Genomic DNA, 22,530 nt, shown 5'->3' on the forward strand with positions numbered 1-22,530 from the left:
TTTTATTGATAAAAATTTTAAGAAATGAAGACTTTGCTACTCGCGATTGAAAACAAGTATTGTGCACGTTGTATTATCAGCGTTATTATTTTTGTGTTTTAAGATTTTTCAATGTGCGGTAATTTTAGATAAAAACGATGATTTTAAGTACAAAATGCCATAATTTTCTCTTCTGAGGTTGGCAACGCTGTTATGCAGTACAGTACCACAGTAGGCTGATGTCGTCTGCTATTTGCGTGTGCGAAAATGTTTAGTATTTCAATCGGTTATAGAAGGCACGTGAATCGTGGTGCTGGATGTGAAACTCAGTGAAATTGAATGTGTGGAGTTACTGTGTGCTTCACTGTATCGTATAATTATGGCGAGTTTTGATATTTCCGTTTTGTACTCTGATGTGTATGGTGTTACGTCTGAAATTTCAGTTGGTACAGATGATTCCGATGATTTGGAAGGTAATTCAGATAGAGACAGTGATTCGCTAGGGTCCGAAAAAAACTTTAATTTCAATGGGTGTGGTGCGATGATAGGTAGGAATGTGGCACACAGTGCCGACGCTACACTAGTGACAATGGACTCCACATCTCGTGAGTTTGACAGTCACTGGAGAAGAGAAATAATAAGAACTGAAGAATCTGGAAACGTGAGGAAGTATATCAGAAGTCAGTCTCTATCGACATTTCAACAAGTGAAGTATACTGCTGGTGAAATCCGGTGCATCAGAGACCGCTTGTTGTTAGCACATAAGAGCTCGCGTTCTGGTTCCCTGAGAAACTTCACTCGTATGCAGAAATTGACACTGACGTCGTTGGCATTAGTCGACTTCACGAGCTTCTGTTCTATGTCGATCATGGCACCCTTTTTCCCTAAAGAGGTTTGTTTAGATTCTTTGAAAAATGTTAGCAGCTGCGATGAAGTAAAAGTAAGCATGCTACACAAATATTCAAGTATATGTCGTTTTGCTGATAATAATTTAATGCTATTCTGGTTTGTTGGAATTTTTCATTTATGAAACAATAATTTGTGCATATTGTAACAACTGATTTACCCAAGTATGGTATAAAATAAAAAACATGAAACATGTTGAAAGGTGTGTTGTCATGTGACTTCTTTGAGCACTGATAACATACTTAAAACTACAGTGATTGGCATGCATGCTTTGCTAAGTAGTTTGCTATCTCTTAATTTTTTCACCCTGTATCACAATTTGTGAAATAACACTGATCTCACAAACAATGTGAATCACAAGAGTTTATTATAGAATTTGAAAATCTAATTATCAGACAAATAGGACATTTGAGGTAAATGGATTAATAAAAATGGTAACCTTATATACAGGAGAGTAATGTGTAGAGAGGAAACCCTAACTGTAGAGGTTGGCTATGTCTTGTGTAGCATGTTTTATGCCACCTGGACTCCTTCATAGATTTGTGCACTTGCCAGATGAATAGTAGTGCAACTTAAGAATTTCCTAATGTTATAATAACTGTACAATGAGTACTCTTATTCAAATAACCTATGAGAATGCAACCAGGTGAAGTTGACAACTGCCGACATTTTGACTGGTACACACCGTGTAATTTTCAAGGCAAAAGAACATGTCAACATCACCATTCCCTTAAGTTATTGAACCTTATATACGCTAGGAAAAACTCAGGTCTCATATGAGTTTTCTTACCTTCTGCAGAGTGTTTTTGTGTTGTCTGTATGTGACAAGACACCTAAATGTGGGACCAGGAATCAAACCCAGACAACAGTGCCATACAAATTACACCTCAGCTCAAAGCATCAACTTACTAGGAATTTGCAACTTGCCTTTCAAGATCTGCAAAGCTCTTTTCCTTATTCTCTACACTTGAGCAACAACTTTGAAGCTGAGGGCAAGGCACTCACCTGCTGTACCTGTTTCCTGAAACTGTTTATCTCATAGCAGTGTAGGAGAGCTATTGAAGTGTTTGGGAGATCATATGACCAATTAAAGCAATGAAGGGTGTTTGGATGGGGTAGTTAGTTGCCCTCTATCTGAAAAAGGCACAGATCCTAGTTTAGCACACAGCTTTAATTTGAGAAATATAGTGAAATGAAATTATGACTGGATTGAGGTATTTTTGGTAGGGAGAGCAGCATGTTATTTTGGCTAGATACTGATCAACATACATAGAAATGACGTAGGGTGTGAGCCAGGGAATTATGTTGGGATCCTTATTGTGTGTGTGATATATATTAATCAACTGTCATACAATATATTAGTAACCCATACTTTTTGCAGATGATGCTTTAGATCTTCAGGAATGTAGAATTTTGCACTTCACAAAATGAAAGACATAGGAGCACCTGCGATGTAGGGGTGAATTGGCGTCCAGCTATTGTACGAATGACTACTTGTTGTCAGTGTGATGACAGGTGTGACAGGTTTTTCTGTAGTTCTCTGGCATCTTTGCATTGTCTCTTCAGTTCAGGATGACCGAGGGTCAGGTGAGCCTACACCCAGTTGAACTGAAGAGAGAGTGCCAAGATGCTAGAGGACTACAGAACAACCAGTCACACTGACACGACGACTGGTCATCCGCACAAGAGCTGGATGATAAGTCAAATTCAGGCACCCCTACATCCCAGATGCTCTGCACTTTAAGGGGGAGCCATGTGGGAACAAGAGACCAACCTGTGAGTTGCATTGTTTATTCCTTGGAAGAGTAACTGATTTTGAGAGTTAGATGTTTATTCTTTGTTTTTCTTTAGAGCTGTTGCTAACTAAATAAATTTCTCGAAGTGGTTTTGGTTTCTGATCTACACTACAGTAGGAGTTACAGTTGGGATCATTCAACTCAAACAAGTGCCAACATGAGGGGATAAGCGGAATGATCACATAGGCTCAATTGTAGATGAAGCAAGAGGCGTTAAAAGTTAAGAGCTAGACCACCTTGCATCTTGCATAGTTCATGTACCATATATGTGGATAATATGCATCAAAATATTCTTTGGAGACTCATGATTATCTTACATATATTTGCTGAATTTACCTTGCAGTTTTAGTTTTATGATGAAAGTGCTTTAAATATAGGCAAGCGCATTCACATATTGCATGAATATAAATATTAGGCTATGCTACAGTTCTTTCTGTTAAAAGATTTTTTTATTCTCTCTCCCTGTCTCCCTTTTTTTGGGGGGGGGGGGGAGGAGGGAGTGCAAGTGGCAAATTTCAGTTCATGGTTAGGATACTAGGAAAATGCATTCAGACTACATATTAGATTGCTTGAAAAATGCTTGTGTGTTTCATATCAAAATTCTGTTGAAGTGTGTGGGACTCATACCAAAGAAGAGTAACAAGTGGTACTGAATCTTTGAAAACCTACTCACAAAGTATGAAGACCCCTGCATTGAGGGAGGAACTTAGGAAATAACTGCCACCTCCTACATATTGCTCCTATGGGACTGGTAACAGAAATTTCAATGAAGCTCAAACAAAATTCATGATAACTCAAAACCCCACACAACTTGATGAATCCAGTATTTAACCCAGCACTTGGCCTATCAGCTCAAATGACGTTTGCAGTACCGCAAAACCAAAACTCACTTGTGTAACAAATATGAAAAGCCTAACCTCACCAATGTGGGTGAAACAAACTTCACGAATACCTACCAACCACAATCCAACATACTTCCCTCCCTCCCCTCCACAGGGAGGGTGGGACTGACATTTTTGCAACTACATGCACCCATGGGACCACAGGGTTTGCAGCCCTCCTTCCTGCCGTACTGCAACTCTATCCTTCTAGTATCTTTTTTTTACCTCTCTGCCTCTGCCTTTCCATTGGATGGTCTTCTTAGTATGAGTTCTGGTTTGTGATTTTGAGCATTCACTTTCTTCCCTTCCAGCATTGTGTAACTTTTCATTCTTAGCTATGGTCCACTTGCTGGGTCTGACTTGGTGCTTTTCGAAATTTTACAGAAGTGCATATTCTGCAGGGAAGGTCACATAGTGTGGTGTATATTCCACCTCTTTTGCCTTATTTCTTTGCACCATTCCTTTCTTGCAAAGGTACTACACCCAAAACTCAGCCTGGTAGCCTAATGGCCCCAGCAGTCTCTTCAGATGAAAAAGATTATTATAAGGCAGAGAGATATGACCAACGACATTCTCTTCCCTGTGTACAACGTTGGACATTTCTGAGAGCAAAATATTTCACCCAGTACTTGGTCTGTATACAGAGTGATGGGGTTACTTTTACTGCAACAAAACCGTTATTTGTTGTTGCAAACATTGAAGACAGATTTGGGGAAGTTAAGTCTCTGAGGAAAATGTGAAATGGTTCGTATTTAAGTATAACTTCCTCTGTTGCACAATCTACAGCTCTTCAGGCATATGATTGTGTACATGTCATACCTGAAGCCATTGCCCCCACACAAAACTTCTGACTTCTTATTCTCCAAATGGATGAGAAACTATGGCCTAATCCCAGTGGTGAGATGTACATTTTATCAAACATATACAAAAATCACTCAGGAATAACCATAAGGATACATGTGCCTCTATGTTGGCTTTTGAAGGGAATATTCTCCCAGAGAAGGTTAAGGTCATGCTCTACACCCCCCTGCGGGCCTGGGAGTTAGAATGGGCGCGAGGTATTCCTGCCAGTCATAAGAGGCGACTAAAAGGAATCTCACACCTTTTGGCCTTCATGTGATGGTCCCCTGTAGGATTTTCCCAAAGAGCGAGCACTTGGGGAAGGTTGCCTTACATGGTGCATTGTGTCCATCATGCATTGAGATCTTTAGCCCGCATTCTCGTCGAGGCATTGCAGTCCCACTCATCCTCCATATCTTGGGTGAGGGCACCTTCTTGGGTGCGTTTCCTCCACCCACTATGCAGTGTCGTTTTCTGTGCCGACGATGACCATGGAATTCTTTACACTTCATATCCAGCACGGTAGCCAGTCCGTTGTGGTGGAGCCACCATGTACCCTGTTGGTTGTAGCCCCCTGACTACACAGGGATTACTCTGCTGTTGCCTGTGTTGTTAACTCCCCACATATGTCAAGGAGTAGATGCCAGTCACCTTGGGTCATTGGGACTCCTGGCAATGGCCATTCCGCCAGGTGGCCATTGCTACAGCTGGGTGGCTCCTGTGGGGAGGGGGAGGTCCCCTGGTTGGAGTGGGTGGCATCAGGGTGGATGACGCGTGATGAAGTGTACCATGTCATCACTTGCTGTTGATAAAACGCCAGCAGTCTCTAAGCATTCCAAGTCTCAGTACAATGCAAGGAAGTACGATCCTAAATTGTTCCCCTCCCTGGCCACACTGTGGGAGGAACATCAGGCTAAGGATGGCAGCAAACTTTATTCGCACCGGTACCTCGTATGTATGAGAGCTGATGGGGATTCCTTTGTTTCTATGAAGCCTCAGTTTTTGTAGAGCATTTAGAGGACAAGTTTGGGGAGGTGGAGGATTTGTCCAAAATGCGATCAAGGTCAGTCTTGATAAAAACAGCATCCTCTGCCCAGTCACAGGCATTACTCGCTTGTGACAAGCTGGTGGATGTTTCCGTTACAATCACACCTCATAAGAGCATAAATGTGGTCCAAGGTGTTATATTCCACAGGGACCTTCTTTTGCAGTCTGACGACGAGCTGCGCACCGACTTAGTGACGAGGAGTTCATTTCGTCCGGCACATCCATCGGGGTCCGAGGGATAATCAGGTTGCCACCGGTGCCTTCAATTTGGCCTTCAAGGGTGACACATTACCCGAGAAGGTCATGGTGATGGTCTACTGCTGTGATGTCAAGTCTTATATCCCTCCCCCAATGCGGAGCTTTAAGTGCTGGAAGTTCGGGCATATGTCTTCCCGCTGTACTTCTAGCATCACATGTTGAGATTTTGGACATCCATCCCATCCCAGTAATCCATGTGCCCCGCCTCCCATGTGTGTCAGCTGCGGAGAGCATCATTCCCCTTGCTCACCAGACTGCAGTATTTTACAGCGAGAAAGGAAAATCATGGGATACAAGACCCTGAACCGAATGACCTACACTGAAGCCAAGAGTAAATTTGAGCATGTACATTCATGGCTATGACCTCTTCTTATGCCGCCGCTAACAATGGAACCTCGCCATCGCACCCCCCTCAGATTTAGTTATAAGTTGGCACAGTGGATAGGCCTTGAAAACCTGAACACAGATCAATCGAGAAAACAGGAAGAAGTTGTGTGGAACTATGAAAAAAATAAGCAAAATATACAAACTGAGTAGTCCATGTGCAAGGTAAGCACCTTCAAGGACAGTGTGAGCTCAGGAGCGCTGCGGTCTCGTGGTTAGCGTGAGCAGCTGCGGAGCGAAAGGTCCTTGGTTCAAGTCGTCCCTCAAGTGAAAAGTTTAATTTTTTATTTTCAGACAATTATCAGACATCAGGCACTCACACACAATCAACTTCGCTCTCCAAAATTCCAGGACATGTTCAGATTTGCTTGGACATATGCAGGATTTGACAGTCTACACACGGAAAAATTTGAAAACGTTAAAAACATATGTTTTGACAGAGCACAGGGAAAACTGTGCGACTGTGAAACTGTCGCATTCATTTGTTGCAGTTTATGTGACAAAGTCTTATGTTTTCATCACTTTTTTGGGAGTGATTATCACATCCACAAGAAAACCTAAATCGGGCAAGGTAGAAGAATCTTTTTATCCATTCGCCAAGTGTACAAGTTAGCTGGATCGACAACATATTCCTGTCATGTGACGCACATGCCGTCACCAGTGTCGTATAGAATATATCAGACGTGTTTTCCTGTGGACGAATCGGTTGACCTATGACCTTGCGATCAAATGTTTTCGGTTCCCATTGGAGACACACGTCCTTTCGTCTACTAATCGCATGGTTTTGCGGTGCGGTCGCAAAACACAGACACTAAACTTATTACAGTGAACAGAGATGTCAATGAACGAATGGACAGATCACAACTTTGCGACATTAAAGAAAGTAAACTTTTTTCTCGAGGTAAGACTTGAACCAAGGACCTCTCGTTCCGCAGCTGCTCATGCTAGCCACGGGACCACGGCGCTCCTGAACTCATAGTATCCTTGATGTTGCCTATCTTACGCGTGGACTACTCAGTTTGAATATTTTGCTTATTTTTTTCATAGTTCCACACAACTTCTTCCTGTTTTCTTGAGTAATCTGTGTTCAGTTTTTCAAGCCCTATCCACTGTGCCAACATATAACTAAATCTGAGGGGGGTGCGATGGGGAGGTTCCCTTGTAAGAAAACGGTTGTAGTCCCATCAGTTCTGTGAGTTCCAGTCGGCTACACCTGCCTCCTTGATGGCGTGAGGGGGGGGGGGGGAGAAACACTACCGTCCCTTGTCCCTTTTGCTCCTGCACCACCTACCTCGGGAGCACTGTTCCCCCAACCAGTCCTCACTTTTCAGCTGGAGAAGCGTACGCCTTTTTTAGGCTCCTCTCGCTAGGAAGGGGTCCCTTGGGTAACCCCTTTCCCAGGTTTCTGCTAGTGGCAATGATGACACCCTCTGGTGGCTAAAGTGCCCAAAAGCAGCTGGTCATAGGGATTCACACTCATTCTCAGTTCCGGAGACTGGATCAGTGAAGCCCTCCCAGCCAGAGAAACCCAAGGAATAAGCCAGAGAAATCCAGAAAGAAGACCTCCAATACCAAGGCAGTTGCGGTGGTACCCACACCAACTCTGCCTACAAGCTCTGCGTCTGAGGATGAGACGAAGATTGTGGCATCCGCTCAAAACCTAGATCTTGCCAGGCACTTCAGAGACAATGGATATAGCCTGTTCAGGAAGTAAGTCGGTGGCAGCAGGTGACCCTGAGGCATAACCAACCATCTTGTGCACTTCATGCCTTCCCAGCCTCACGACAATGTCATCCTCCAGCAGAATTGTGGCAGTTTTTTCTGGCACTTGGCTGAGCTATGGCAACTCTTCAGCTGTACAGCTGCATACTGCATTGCCCTTCAGGAAACCTTGTTCCTGAAATGCAGACCACTGTCCTCCCTGGCTGTAGGGGATATTACAAGAACTGTAGTGACTATTATAGAGTGTCAGGTGGAGTTTGCTTCTACGTCCTGAACTCAGTATGCAGTGAACCTGCACCCCTTCAAACCCCTCTTGAAGCTGTGGCTGTCAGGATAAGGACGACACAGGAAATAACTGTCTGCAATGTACATCTTCCTCAAGATGGTGCAGCACCCCTGAACGCATCGGCTGAACTGATTAACTCCCTAAACCTTTCCTACTTCTGGGATGTTTTAACGCTCAGAACGCCTTGTGGGGTGGCACCGTGCTTACTGGCTGATGCAGAGTTGTCAAAACATTACTTTCTCTATTCGACCTGTGCCTCTTAAATACAGATGCCCCCACACATTTCAGTGTGGTACATGACACATATTCGGCCATTGATCTCTCGGTTCACAGTCCTGGCCTTCCCATGTCTATCCACTGGAGAGCACAAGATGATCTGTATGGTAGTGACCAGTTCCCCACCTTCCTGTCACTTCCCCGGCATCAGGCCCATGGACGCCTGCCCAGATGGGCTCTAAACAAGGCAGACTGGTGTGCTTTCACCTCTGCTCTCACCATTGAATATTCCCCACACGGTAACACTGATGTGATGGTTAAGCAGGTGACTACAACAATTGTTTCTGTGGCAGAAAACCTCGCTCTTTAAGTGTGCGCTGGTGAAAGGCGGTCCCTTGGTGGTCGCCGGAAGTCGCTGAAGCAATGAAGGAGTGTAGGCAAGCTCTGCAGTGGCATAAGTGGCACCCTTCCCTGGAGCACCTATAGCCTTTATACGGCTCCATGCCCGCATTCGCCAGCTTATCAAAAATAGTGTGTTGGGAGAGATAAGTCTCAACCACTGGGTGTCATATGTCGTCTTCCCAAGTTTGGGCAAAGATCAAATTGATTTTTGGGTACCAGACCCTAACAGGTGTTCCCGGTGTTAACATAAATGGTGTGTTATCTACCGACACAAACACAATTGCTGACAACTTTGCTGAGCACTATGCTCCCACCTCTGCTTTGGAGAATTACTTCCAGCATTTTGCACTCTCAAAGGGTGGATGGAAAGGACAGTCATCTCGTTTACTACACGCCACAGTGAACCCTATAACACCCCATTTACAGAGTGGGAGCTCCTCAGTGCCTTTGTGCGTTGCCCCGACACAGCTCCTGGACCTGATCAGAACCACAGTCAGATGATTAATCATCTCTTGTCTGACTACAAGTGATATCTCCTCGTCATCTTCAACCGGATCTGGTGCAAAGGCATCTTTCCATCACAGTGGAGGGAGAGCATCATCATTCCAGTGCTTGGACCCAGTAAAAACCCGCTTGATGTGGATAGCTATCAGCCCGTGAGCCTCACCAACGTTGTTTGTAAGCTGCTGGAACGTATGGTATGTCGGCGGTTGGGTTGAGTCGGGTCCTGGAGTCACGTGGCCTACTGGCTCCACCTCAGGGCATCTTCAACCAGGGTCGCTCTACCACTGATAATCTTGTGTCCCTCCAGTCTGCCACCTGAATAGCCTTTTCCAGACGGCAACACCTGGTGCAGTCTTTTTTGACTTACGTAAAGCATACGACATGACCTAGCGACATCATATCCTTGCCACATTGTAGGAGTGGGGTCTCTGGGGCCCACTGTGGATTTTTATCCAAAACTTCCTGTCGCTCCATACTTTGTGTCCAAGTTGGTGCCTCTCATAGTTACATCCATATCCAGAAGAATGGGGTCCCCCTGGGCTCTGTATTGAATCTCTCTCTATTTTTAGTGGCTATTAATGGTCTAGCAGCAGCTGTCAGTTGTCGGGCCCTCCTCCTCACCTTCTCTGTAAGCAGATGAGTTCTAGATTTTGTACTGCTGCCCCAGTACTGATGTTGCTGAGCGTCACCTACAGGGAGCCATTCACAAGATACAGTCATGGGCACTAGCCTACGGCTTCCAGTTTTCAGCCACAAAGTCGTGTTTCATACACTTCTGTCGGCGTCATACCGTTCATTCGGACCCAGAACTTTACCTCGATGATGATCCACTCACTGTAGTGGAGACATATCGATTCTTAGGACTGGTTTTCAATGCTCGATTGACTTGGCTTCCTCATCTTTGTCAGCTTGAACAGAAGGGCTGGCAGCACCTCAATGCCCTCTGTTGCCTGAGCAACACCAATTGTGGTGCAGATCGCTCTACACTGCTGTGGCTCTACAGAGCCCTTGTCCAATCCCGAATTGACTTGGGAGTGTGGTTTATGGTTCGGCAGCGCCCTCAATGTTGCATTTACTCGCCCCTGTGCCCCACTGAGGGTTCGACTGGTGACAGGAGCTTTTGGGACGCATCTGGTGACGAGTGTACTGGTGGAGGCTGAGGTCCCTCCATTGCAAATCAGACATGCACAACTGCTCACCAGTTATGCAGCACACATTCATAGTTCTCTCTCCTGGGTATCCAAATTACCGTCTCCTTTTCCCACCTGCGGCAGTCCATCTCCCGCATTGGCAGCCCAGGTCGGAGCTAATGATTGCAGTTCGCGTGCAGTCCCTTCTCTCCAAACTCTGGAGTCCTTCCATTCACCAACTCTACTTGCAGTCCATTCATGTATGCCTCCATGGTGTACGCCTTGGCCACAGCTTTGTCTGAACCTTTCACGTGGCCCTAAGGGCTCCGTTAACCCTGTGGCTCTCCAGTGTCACTTCCTCTTGATTCTTGACGTGTTCCGGGGCTCTGAAGTGGTTTACACGGGTGGCTCGATGGCTGATGGTCACGTTTGCTTTGCCTACGTTCACGGTGGCCATATTGAACAGCATTCCTTACCCAATGGATGCAGTGTATTCCCTGCAGAACTGGTGGCCATTTCTTGTGCACTCCAGTATCTCCTTTTATGCCCTGGGGAGTCTTTTCTTTTATGTACTGACTCTTTGAGCAGCCTGAAAACTATCAAACACTGCTACCCTTATCCTTTGGTAGTGTCCATCCAGGAGTCCATCTATGCTCTGGAACAGACCACTCGTTCAGTGGTGGTCGTATGGACCCCTGGTCATGTCGGAATCCCAGGAAATGAACTTGTTGACAGGCTGGCCAAACAGGCTACACGGAAACCACTTCTGGAGATGGGCATCCCCGCAACTGACCTGTGTTTGTTATTACGCCGCAAGGTTTTTCAGCTGTGGGAGACGGAATGGCAAAATCTCAGAATGCACAACAAACTGCAAGCCATCAAGGAGTCCACAAATGTGTGGAAGTCCTCGATGAGGGCCTTTCACAGGGACTCTGTGGTTCTCTGCCGGCTCCAAATTGGCCATGCATGGGAGACCCATGGCTACCTCCTGTGCCATGAAGACCCACCTCAGTGTCGGTGTGGTGCCTCGTTGACAGTGGCCCATATTCTTCTGCTCTGTCCTTCTTTGGCTGCCCTGTGACTTCATCTTTGGTTGCCGGACTTTTTATCATTGATTTTAGCAGACAACGTCTCATCGGCTGATTTGGTTTTATGTTTCATCCGTGAGGGTTTTATCATTCGATCTGAGTTTTAGAACATATCCTTTGTCCCTCTGTGTCCTCCACCATAGTGGAGGTTTTAATGTGTTGCAGGGTGGCTGGCTTTTTCCTTTTTATTTTTGTGGTTGGCCAGCCACTGCAATCCGCTTCCTTGTTTTACTTTCTTCTAACTGTTTCTTGCATCTCTGTTGTTTTCTTGTCCTTTTGTTCCTTTTGGTGTTCATTGCCTTTCCTTCGTTCTTGTGGTCTTTCCTTTCTTTCTGTTTTGTGTTATATTTCTCGCCTGTTTTATTCTGCCACTTGTGGCATTGTTTTATTAGGAACAAGGGTCGATGACCTCATAGTTTGGTCCCTTTTCCCCTCTTTTAAACCAACCAACCAATCCCTCCCTGTTGCTTCTGCTCCACCTACTTCAGGAGCAACACCTCACAACCATCGGGGATATCAGTCCCCACTTCTGAGCTCTAGAAGCATAAGTCTTCTTTGGATCCTCGATAGGAAGAGGTCCCTTGGGTCACTCCCTTCCCAGGTTTCTGCTAGTGAGAAAGATGACACCCTCCAGTGGCTGAAGCACCCAAAAGCAGCTGGTCATAGGGCTTCACACTCGTCCCCAGTCCCAGATACTAAATCAGTCAAGTCCTCCCAGCCAGGGAAACCCAAGGAGCAGTGAGAAAAATGCAAAGAGAAGGTCCCCAAGACCAAGGGAATTGTGGTGGCACCCACACCACCGCTACATACAAGCTCTGCATATGCGGATGAGGTGGAGATTCTGGCATCCATTGAGGACCTAGATCTCGTTGGACCCTCAAACACAATGGGTATAGACTTTTCAGGCACTAAGTTGGTGGCAGCAGGTGACCCTGATGCTTAAATTGCCTCCTTGAATGTTGAATGCCTTCCCAGTCTCACAATGATGTCATCATTCAGTGGAATTGTGGCGGTTTTTTCTACTGCCCGACCCGACGCGACGCGACGCGACCCTAACAAGCTTTGTTGAATGTTTTTATCGTGTTATCGTAAAACCCACGGCTTCACCCAGATTAGATTAGTTTTTCGTTCCATAGATTCGTGCTGAGGAGATCCTCGTGGATGTGGAACACATCAATTTTTTTTAAGCTGAAATAACAATACTAATAGTATGAATAAATACATTTGTTTCTATTAAAAATTTCATCAATGGAGTAGGAATTGGCCACTAGTAAGTCTTTCAGGCTTATTTTAAACTGATCTTCATTTGTAACTAAATTTTTTATGTTTGCTGGCAAATTATTGAAGATGAGTGTTCCTGAGTAGTTGACCCCTTTTTAAACTAAAGTAAGGGCTTTAAAGTCCTTGTGCAGATCATTTTTGTTCCTGGTATTGTATGTATGAACTGAGTTGTTTGTTGGAAAAAGACATATATTATTTAGGACAAATTTCATTAAGGAGTAAATATACTGAGAGGCAGTAGTTAGTATACCCCGTGCTTTGAAGAGGTTTCTGCTGGGTGTCCGTGAATTTACTCCACAAATAATACGTATTACACGCTTTTGGACTCTGAAAACTTTTGTTTGACTTTACGATTTACCCCAAAATATTATACCATACGACATTATGGAATAAAAGTAGGCAAAGTACGCAAGCTTTTTCATTTTTATGTTGCCTATGTCTGCTAACACTCGAATTGCAAATACAGATTTGTTAAGGCGCTTCTGCAGTTCTGTGGTGTGCTCCTCCCAACTGAATTTATTATCAAGTTGTAATCCCAGGAATTAAAGACTGACAACCTTGTATGTATGGTTCCTTTTTATCCCCCACAACTTTTCCGCATGTGCACACAATTTAATTGCGGTAAGTGCAACTGCTGCGGTTAATAACAAGTTGTTGTCAGCCATCTTGAACTTCGACGAAAAATTTGATGACAGTGTAATACCCCTTCTAGTGCTATGTCAAAGATCTCTGTCAAATATATTTGACGGAATATTTGATCACATCTTTGATCAAATCTTTGACAAAGAAATTTGATAGTGTAATACCGGCCTAAACAAGGTGGACTGGGAAACGTTCACCTCTGATGTCACTGTTGACTCTGCCTCACATGGTAACATTGATGTGATGGTTGAGCAGATGACTACCACAATCATTTATGTGGCAGAAAATGCGATCCCTTGCTCTTTAGGTTGCCCCCAGCGCAAGGCAGTTCCTTGGTGGTTGCTGAAAGTCGCAGAGGAAATTAGTGTTGGCAAGCTCTAGGTGACATAAGTGACATCCTTTCCTAGAGCATCTGATAGCCTTTAAGCGGCTCTGTGCCCGTGTATGCCAGATTATAAAACGACAGAGACAGGAGTATTGGGAGAGGTACCTGCCGATAATTGGGTGCGATACGTCACCTTCCCAAGCGTGGACGAAGATCAGACGTCTTTTTTGGTACCAGACGCCAACAGGTGTCCCTGGTGTAACCATCAATGGCGTGCTATGTACCGATGCAAACGCGATTGCCGGGCACTTTGCCGGGCACTTTGCCGGGCACTTTGCCGGGCACTTTGCCGGGCACTTTGCCGGGCACTTTGCCGGGCACTTTGCCGGGCACTTTGCCTGATCCTCTGCATCGGAGAACTAAACCCCAGCCTTTCACACCCACAAATGGTGGATGGAAACTAAAGTCCTCTTGTTCACTACACACCACAGTGAAACCTACAACACTCCATTTATGGAATGGGACCTTGTTAGTGCACTTGCACATTGCCCCGATACAGCTCCTGTGCCTGATCGGATCCACAGCCAGATGATTAAACATTTCTCGTCTGACTTCAAGCGCCATCTCCTCGTCATCTTCAACCACATCTGGTGTGATGGCGTCTTTTCATTACAGTGGCGGGAGAGCACCATTATTCTGGTTCTCAAACCCAGCAAAAACCTGCTTGATGTGGATAGCTATTGGCCTATCAGCCTCACTAATGTTTGTAAGCTGCTGGAACATATGGTATGTCGGCAGTTGGGTCCTGGAGTCATGTGACCTATTGGCTCCATGTCAGGGCGGCTTCTGCCAGGGGTTCTCTATCACTGATATCATATCCTTGCCACATTATACGGGTGGGGTCTCGGAGGTCTGCTCCTGATTTTTATCCTGAATTTCCTGTTGCTCCATACTTTCCGTGTCCAAGTTGGTGCCTCCCGTAATTCCCCCATATCCAGGAGAATGTGGTCCCGCAGGACTCTGTATTAAGTGTATCACTATTTTTAGTCTCCATTATTGGTCTAGCAGCAGCTGTAGGGCCGACCATCTCAGCTTCTCTATATGCAGATGACTTCTACATTTCGCACTGCTCCACAAGCACTGATGTTGCTGAGCAGTGCCCCTACAAGGAGCCATCCACAAGCCGCAGTCATGGGCTCACGCCCACGGCTTCCAGTTTTCGGCCAGTAAGTCGTGTGTCATGAACTTTGTCAGAGTCATACCGTTCATCCAGAACCAGAACTTTACCTTCATGATGATCCACTCACTGTAGTGGAGACATATCGATTCTTAGGACTGTTTTTCGATGCCCGATTGACTTGACTTACTCACCTTCGTCAGCTTAAGCGGAAGTGCTGGCAGCACCTCAATACCATCCTCTACCTGAGTAACGCCAACTGGGGTGCAGATTGCTCTACATTGCTGTAGCCCTACAGAGCCCTTGTTCAATCCCGCCTTGACTATGGGGGTCTGGTTTATGGTTTGGCGGTGCCCTTAGCATTACATTTACTCGACCCAGTGCATCGCTGTAGTGTTCGCCTAGTGACAGGAGCATTTAGGGTGAGTCCAGTAGCCAGCGTCCTTGTGGAGACCGGAGTCCCTCCATTGCAGGTTAGGCATGCACAACTGCTGGCCAGTTACGTTGCACACATTCATAGTTCTCCTGTGCATCTGAATCACAGTCTCCTTTTCCTGCCCATTACGGTTCATCTCCCGCATCCGTGGGCCAGGTCTGGTCTTCCAATTGCAGTTCATGTCCAATCCCTTCTTTCCGAACTGGAGTCCTTGCCTTTACCACCTGTGTATGAGGTTCACTCATGTACACCTCCATGGTGTCCACCTAGGCCGCGGCTTCGCCTGGACCTTTCACATGGCCCTAAGGACTCAGTTAACCCCGCAGCTCTCCACTGCCACTTCATCTCGATTCGTGATGTGTACCGAGGCCATGAAGTGGTATACACTGATGGCTCGATGGCTGATGGTCACATCGGCTTCATGTATGTCCATGGAGGACTTATTGTACAGCATTCCTTGCCCACTGGCTGCAGTGTTTTCGCTGCCGATCTGGTGGCTGTATCTCGTGCTCATGAGCACATCTGTTCATGCCCTTGGGAGTCCTTTCTTCTGTTTTTTGACTCCTTGAGCAGCCTACAAGCTATTTCTACCCTTGTCATCCTTTGGTAGTGACCATCCAGGAGTCCATCTATGCCCTGGAATGGTCCAATCGTTCAGTGGTGTTTGTCTGAACCCCAGGTCACGTCGGAATCCCACGCAACGAACTTGCCGACAGGCTGGCCAAAAAGGCTACGTGGAAACTGCTTATGGAGATCGGCTTCGCTGCAAGTGATCTGCATTCAGTACTATGCTGCAATGGCATAATCTCAGCACGCACAACAAACTGCTTGCCATTAAGGAGACTACGAATGTGTGGCAGTCCAGCCTCTCGCTGGGACTCTGTGGTTCTCTGCTGGCTCTGCATTGGCCATGCCTGGGTGACACACGGCTACCTTCTGCACCATGATGGCCGGCCAGAGTGGCCGTTTGGTTGTAGGCGCTTCAGTCTGGAACCGCGTGATGGCTACGGTCGCAGGTTCAAATCCTGCCTCGGGCATGGATGTGTGTGATGTCCTTAGGTTAGTTAGGTTTAAGTAGTTCTAAGTTCTAGGGATCTGATGACCACAGCAGTTAAGTCCCATAGTGCTCAGAGCCATTTGAACCATTGCACCATGATGACCCACCTCAGTGTTGGTGGGGCGCCCGGCTGACAGTGGTCCGTATCTTGGTGAGCTGTCTTTCTTTGGCTGCCCTGCGACGGACTCTTCAGTTACCGGACTCGTTGCCATTAATTTTAGCTGACAACACGTCATCGGCTAATTTAGTTTTACGTTTTATATGTGATGGTGGGTTTTATTATTCTATGCAAGTTTTAGTTCATGTCCTTTGTCCCTTTGTGTTCTCCACTCTAATGCTTTTAGGGTGGATGTTTTAATGTGTCACAGAGTGGCTGGCTTTTCCTCTCTATTCTCATGGTTGGCTAGCCACGGTCATCTGCCCTCTTGTTTTTACACCTTCTACCAGTTTCTTGCTTCTCTCTGTGGAGTTCTTTTCCTATTTTGTCCATAGTAGTGTTGGTTGTCGTTCTTCTGGTTCTTCCTTTCTCCTGTTATTGTGCTGTATGTCTCCTTTTTTCCTTTTTTCTCTTGTGTAATTATTTTACTGGGAACAATGGGCCGATGACCCCACAGTTTGATCCCCCCCCCCCCCCCCCTTTTAAATCAACCAACCAACCAGCATCATGGTAGTGTCCCTATCTTCTCCTACAGCTGTGCAACATGCCACCAAACTTTTGCCTCACAGGGTGAAGTCACAAGCTACACAACCAGCAAGTTGGAAAAGACAGAAGAAACACTCCTGTGAAGTCTTTTTACATCCCTCCAGCCAACCAACATATGAGTCTTCCTCTGCTAACTGGAAAGCCTCAAAGAAGTAGAAAAAAAGGCATACGGTCTTCTCCTTCGCAGACTCTGAGATCCCCCCCCAGGGGATCCACAACTCTTTTGTGGATACGTGCGTAGCGAGCACGGGACCCCGAGCTGATGTGGCCTTCCTTCCTTTCCGGGCTGCATACCTTCCCTTTCCGCATCCTTCCCCATCCCCCCTCTTCGCCTCCCCCCCCCCCCCTCACCTCTGGCTCTTTCCTTTCCTTTCTCCCCCTCTGGGGGTCTGGTTTGTGCCTACGTCCGGAGACGGACGCTTGTAAATGTACCACATTCTTCGCCTTCCTTGCTTGTCAGTCTTCATCCTTCCTTTGTCCTTCTCTTTTCCTTACCTCTTCTCTCTACCCTTTTCTCCGCTGCGGCGTTTGAGACCTCTTCTTTCCTTTCCCTTTCTCTTTCTTCCTCCCTGTGCGTGTCTGAAGGCCGACCCACGCACTTCCATGCGTAGCCGGTGACGGGGTAATGCGTAATTCCCCGCCCCGGGTAGACAGGTAGGACACGTACGTACCCCCTGGTAACGGCCAGGCCCAGGGAGGGGTGATTACCCGAGCTGATACCTTCCGAAAGTGCCGATTGGTCCCTCCGTCCGTTTGTCGGGAGGTGTGACCTGAGGTGTGAACAATCACCTAAGGCGGGAGTGCCCTCAGAGAGGGCCCCCACAAGGGAGGAGCGCGCCATCGGAGACGCCGGTAATCATGGGGGATTCTTCCGCAATGTTTTCCTCACCTTCCACTCTGTCTGCTCACAAACGTAAGTTCACTGAGTCTCAACCACAGTCAGTTCTTCCATCGTTGCCACAGTTCCTTGTTGTTTCTCGGTCTGACGAAGGTCACGACTTCTCCACGGTCAACCCTTTCATTATTCAGAAAGGTGTCGACGCAATTGCAGGTCCTGTAAAGTCTTGTTCCAGATTACGGAATGGCACCCTGTTGTTAGAAACAGTCAGTGCCCTCTAGGCACAAAAATTGCTGCGTACCTCACTACTACACACTTTCCCTGTCCGGGTGGAACCGCATCGTACCTTAAATTCCTCGCGTGGAGTCGTTTATACTCGCTCCCGCGATGGACTGTCTGACGAAGAAATTCAGCACTACCTGTCTGACCAGGGCGTAACGGCTGTTCATAGGGTTAGGAAAAGGGTTGACACGAACATCATTCCAACCCGCACTGTCTTCTTGACATTTGACAAAGTTCAACTCCCATCGAAAATCAAAGCAGGCTATGAGATAATTTCCGTTCGCCCTTACGTCCCAAACCCTACGCGTTGCTATCGGTGCCAGCGGTTCAATCACACCAGCCAGTCCTGTTCCAATCCGGCCAAATGTGTTACGTGTGGCAGGGATGCCCATGAGGGTGCTTGTCCACCTCCATCCCCTCGCTGCATCAACTGTATGGGTGACCACGCCGCTTCCTATCGAGATGGTCCCGTTTTTAAGGACGAAAAGCTCATCCAGGAAATTAGGGTGAAGGTAAAGGTGTCGACCTTTGCTGCTCGAAAATTATTTGCCAGTCGACAGCCCACCGTGCCTCAGAAAGGAAAATACAGCACTGTCCTTGCTTCTCCTCGGCCAACAAAGGAGGCGGCCACGCAGACTTGCGACCTCACCTTTAGTGCCACGGTCGTCAGATCGGCCAGCGCAAAGATCGCCCGTTCAACCTCACCACTTTCGCCTGCCCACTCTCTGGCTCACCCTTCGTCGAGTTCTGCTAAATCTCGAGCCCAAAAGTCAGTCACCAAGACTTCGAAAAAAGAGCATACTCGTGAAGAGTTTTTACGTACGGCAACTTCCCAACCATCGGTTCCTCCTTCCTCTAAACATACTTCCAAGAAGGCTACAAAGAAACCCAGTTCCTCTCCTTCTCCGCCAAGGCGTGTCCCATCTACAGCACCACCTGGCGGAAATCGCCCTCGGCCGTCTTCTGTGTCGCCGAGGCGCACTGCTGGCGGCCGATCAACCGGCCGGTCGCTGGTGGCAGGAGCTGCTCCTGACCAACCTATGGATCAGGATCTTCTGCCTTCGGCTGAATGCCATTCCATGCTGTCGGTCGCAAGCTCAGAGCAGTCGTTGAGTTGACAGCGACCTTGGTCACATTCCTCCATTTTCTGTTCACCCTATGTCCATTATCCACTGGAATATCCGCGGTATTCGAGCCAATCGGGATGAATTGTCGATCCTCTTACAATCCTACTCGCCGGTCATCTTCTGTCTTCAGGAAACAAAGCTGCGTCCCCATGACTGCTTTGTTCTCCCTCATTTTCAGTCCGTCCGATGTGATCTCCCCTCTGTTGAAGGCACTCCGGCACATGGAGGACTCATGATTCTTCTCCATGAAACTCTCCATTATCACCCAATCCATTTAAACACTTCCTTCCAAGCTGTCGCCGTCCGTCTTTCCCTTTCCGGATACACGTTCTCTCTTTGTACTGTATACATTCCATCGTCCACACCAATGGCACGAGCTGATCTCCTTCATCTTCTTGGTCAGCTTCCACCCCCATATTTGCTGGTTGGGGACTTCAATGCCCACCACCCGCTTTGGGGATCTCCACATCCTTGTCCACGTGGCTCACTATTGCTAGACGTCTTTCACCAAGCAGATCTAGTTTGCCTCAACACTGGGGTCCCTACATTTTTGTCTGCCTCCACGACAAATTTATCTCATTTGGAGCTTGCGGTCGGTACTGTTCCGCTAGCTCGGCGCTTCGAATGGTTCGCCCTTGATGATACACACTCGAGTGACCACTTTCCATGTGTCCTTAGACTGCAGCCTCAACAGCCATATATGCGCCCGCGACGCTGGAAGTTTGCCCAAGCCGATTGGACACTTTTTTCATCTCTAGCGACATTCGATGACCGTCACTTTCCCAGCGTTGACGATGAGGTCACACATATTACCGACGTTATTATTACAGCTGCGGAACATTCAATACCACGCACCTCCGAATTGCCCCGGCGCCCCCCAGTTCCTTGGTGGGACGAGGCATGCCGTGATGCACTACGTGAGCGGCGACGTGCTCTCCGCGTTTTCCGTCACCATCCTACTTTGGCCAACGGTATACGCTATAAGCAGCTCCGAGCGCGATGCCGTCGTGTCATCCGCGATAGCAAGAAGGCAAGCTGGAAATTCTTTATTAGCTCATTTAACGCCTTCACTCCCTCCTCGGAAGTTTGGAGTCGGCTTCGACGGTTCTCAGGCGCGCCTAGTTTCTCCCCGGTCTCTGGGCTCACTGTCGCGCATGACACATTAGTGGACCCTGTCGCAATTTCTAACTCGTTGGGTCAGCACTTTGCTGAGATTTCGAGCTCTTCAAATTACCCGCCAGCATTTCTCCCGAAGAAACGTGCGGCGGAAGTGCGACCTCTTGCTTTCTCCTCTCAAAATCGCGAAAGCTACAATACTGTTTTCTCGTTGCGGGAACTCCAACATGCACTCTCTTCTTCTCGCTCCTCCGCCCCAGGACCGGATGGTATCCACGTTCAAATGTTGCTGCATTTATCAACCCATAGTCTGCGTTACCTCCTTCGCCTTTATAATCGAATTTGGACCGACAGTACTTTTCCCAGACGATGGCGGGAAGCTATCGTCGTTCCTGTTCCGAAACCTGGAAAGGACAAACATCTCCCCTCTAGCTATTGCCCCATTTCTCTCACGAGTAGTGTCTGTAAGGTTTTGGAGCATATGGTGAATTACCGTTTAGCGTGGTGGCTGGAATCCCGCAGTCTTTTAACACCTGCCCAATGCGGATTCCGAAAGCATCGTTCTGCAGTTGACCATCTTGTTGCTCTCTCCACTTATATCATGAACAATTTTCTCCGGAAACGCCTAACGATAGCAATATTTTTTGATCTGGAGAGAGCATACGATACCTGTTGGAGGACAGGCATCCTCCGCACACTGTTCTCTTGGGGCTTTCGAGGCCGGCTGCCCCTTTTTCTTCGCGAATTTATGGCAGAGCGCACATTTAGGGTGCGGGTGAACACTACTCTCTCCCGCACTTTCTCCCAAGAAAACGGGGTACCCCAGGGCTCCGTGCTGAGTGTTGTACTGTTAGCCATCGCTATAAATCCAATTATGGATTGTCTCCTTCCTGATGTCTTCCATGCCTGCTAATCCAGCCCATGACATTTTTTTCGACGCCTCCTTTGATGTAGGGTATGCAGGCCGCCCCTCCTCCCTACTACCACCGGGAGTCCGCTTCCGTCAACTGCTCCATTCTCTTTCCTTCCGCTTTCCTAAAACCTTCTTGACAACTTGGGGTACATCACCGCCTTGGCTCCGTCACCGGATCTGCCTGCTCCGTGACCTTTGTCGATTTCCCAAGGATGGTACCCCTTCACTTGTTTATCGTCGGGCATTTGCTGCTCTCTGTGCACAAATGACGGACGCCACATTTATTTACACAGACGGCTCGAAATCATCGTTAGGTGTAGGGAGTGCCTATATCGTTGGCGACACCCTAAATCACTTTCGGCTTCCCGACCAGTGTTCGGTTTATACTGCGTAGCTTTACGCTGTTCTCCAGGCTGTCCACTACATCCGCCGCCATCAGCGGATACAGTATGTTATCTGTTCAGATTCTCTCAGCTCTCTACTCAGTCTCCAAGCTCTCTACCCTGTCCACCCTCTGGTCCACCGGAATCAGGACTGTCTGCGATTGCTCCACCTGGGGGGCGTCTCGGTGGCATTCCTCTGGCTCCCAGGACACGTTGGTATCTGTGGAAATGGGGCGGCCGATATAGCGGCCAAGGCTGCAGTCTCTCTTCTTCGGCCAGCTATTCGATCGATTCCATTCGCCGATCTACGGAGCGTTTTATGTCGTCGTATTGTTCATTTATGGTACGCACATTGGTCGACACTTCCCCATAATAAATTGCGGGACGTGAAAGCTCTTCCCTGCGCTTGGACCTCTTCCTCCCGAACGCGTCGTCTGGAGGAGGTAATTTTAACTAGACTTCGGATAGGGCACTGTCTTTTTAGCCATCGAAATCCTTTAAGCGGCGATCCTCCCCCACTCTGTCCCCACTGCTCTCAGCTGTGGACGGTAAGACACCTTTTAATTGAGTGCCCCTATTTTACTCCATTATGCGCCCGTCTACAGCTGTCGCCTGATATATCGTCCATTTTAGCAGATGACACTCGCTCGGCCGATCGCGTTCATTAGTGCCAGTGATATGACGTCAGTCATTTGAAGCTTTTTTTGGGGACAACCAACCCCTTTCTGTAGTGGATTTTTAAGCTTTCCTTCTGATTTTAGTTTCTCCAATTTTTTGAGTTTCGTTCCCATTGCTGCTGGTTTCCATTTTC

General features: G+C 47.3%; 1 protein-coding gene across 1 annotated transcript in view; it reads left to right on the forward strand.

Annotated features, from left to right (window-relative positions):
* The first annotated feature begins 208 nt into the window (after positions 1–208).
* The window catches only part of LOC126235573 (MFS-type transporter SLC18B1-like), a 331,857-nt gene continuing 309,535 nt past the window's right edge, over positions 209–22,530 (forward strand). Inside the window, exon 1 of the mRNA XM_049944291.1 lies at positions 209–871. Within this exon, the coding sequence (XP_049800248.1) occupies positions 359–871 (513 nt within the window). The 5' untranslated portion in view covers positions 209–358. The remainder of the gene's footprint in view (positions 872–22,530) is intronic.

Source organism: Schistocerca nitens, chromosome 2 (assembly GCF_023898315.1).
Source record: "Schistocerca nitens isolate TAMUIC-IGC-003100 chromosome 2, iqSchNite1.1, whole genome shotgun sequence".
NCBI lineage: Eukaryota > Metazoa > Arthropoda > Insecta > Orthoptera > Acrididae > Schistocerca > Schistocerca nitens.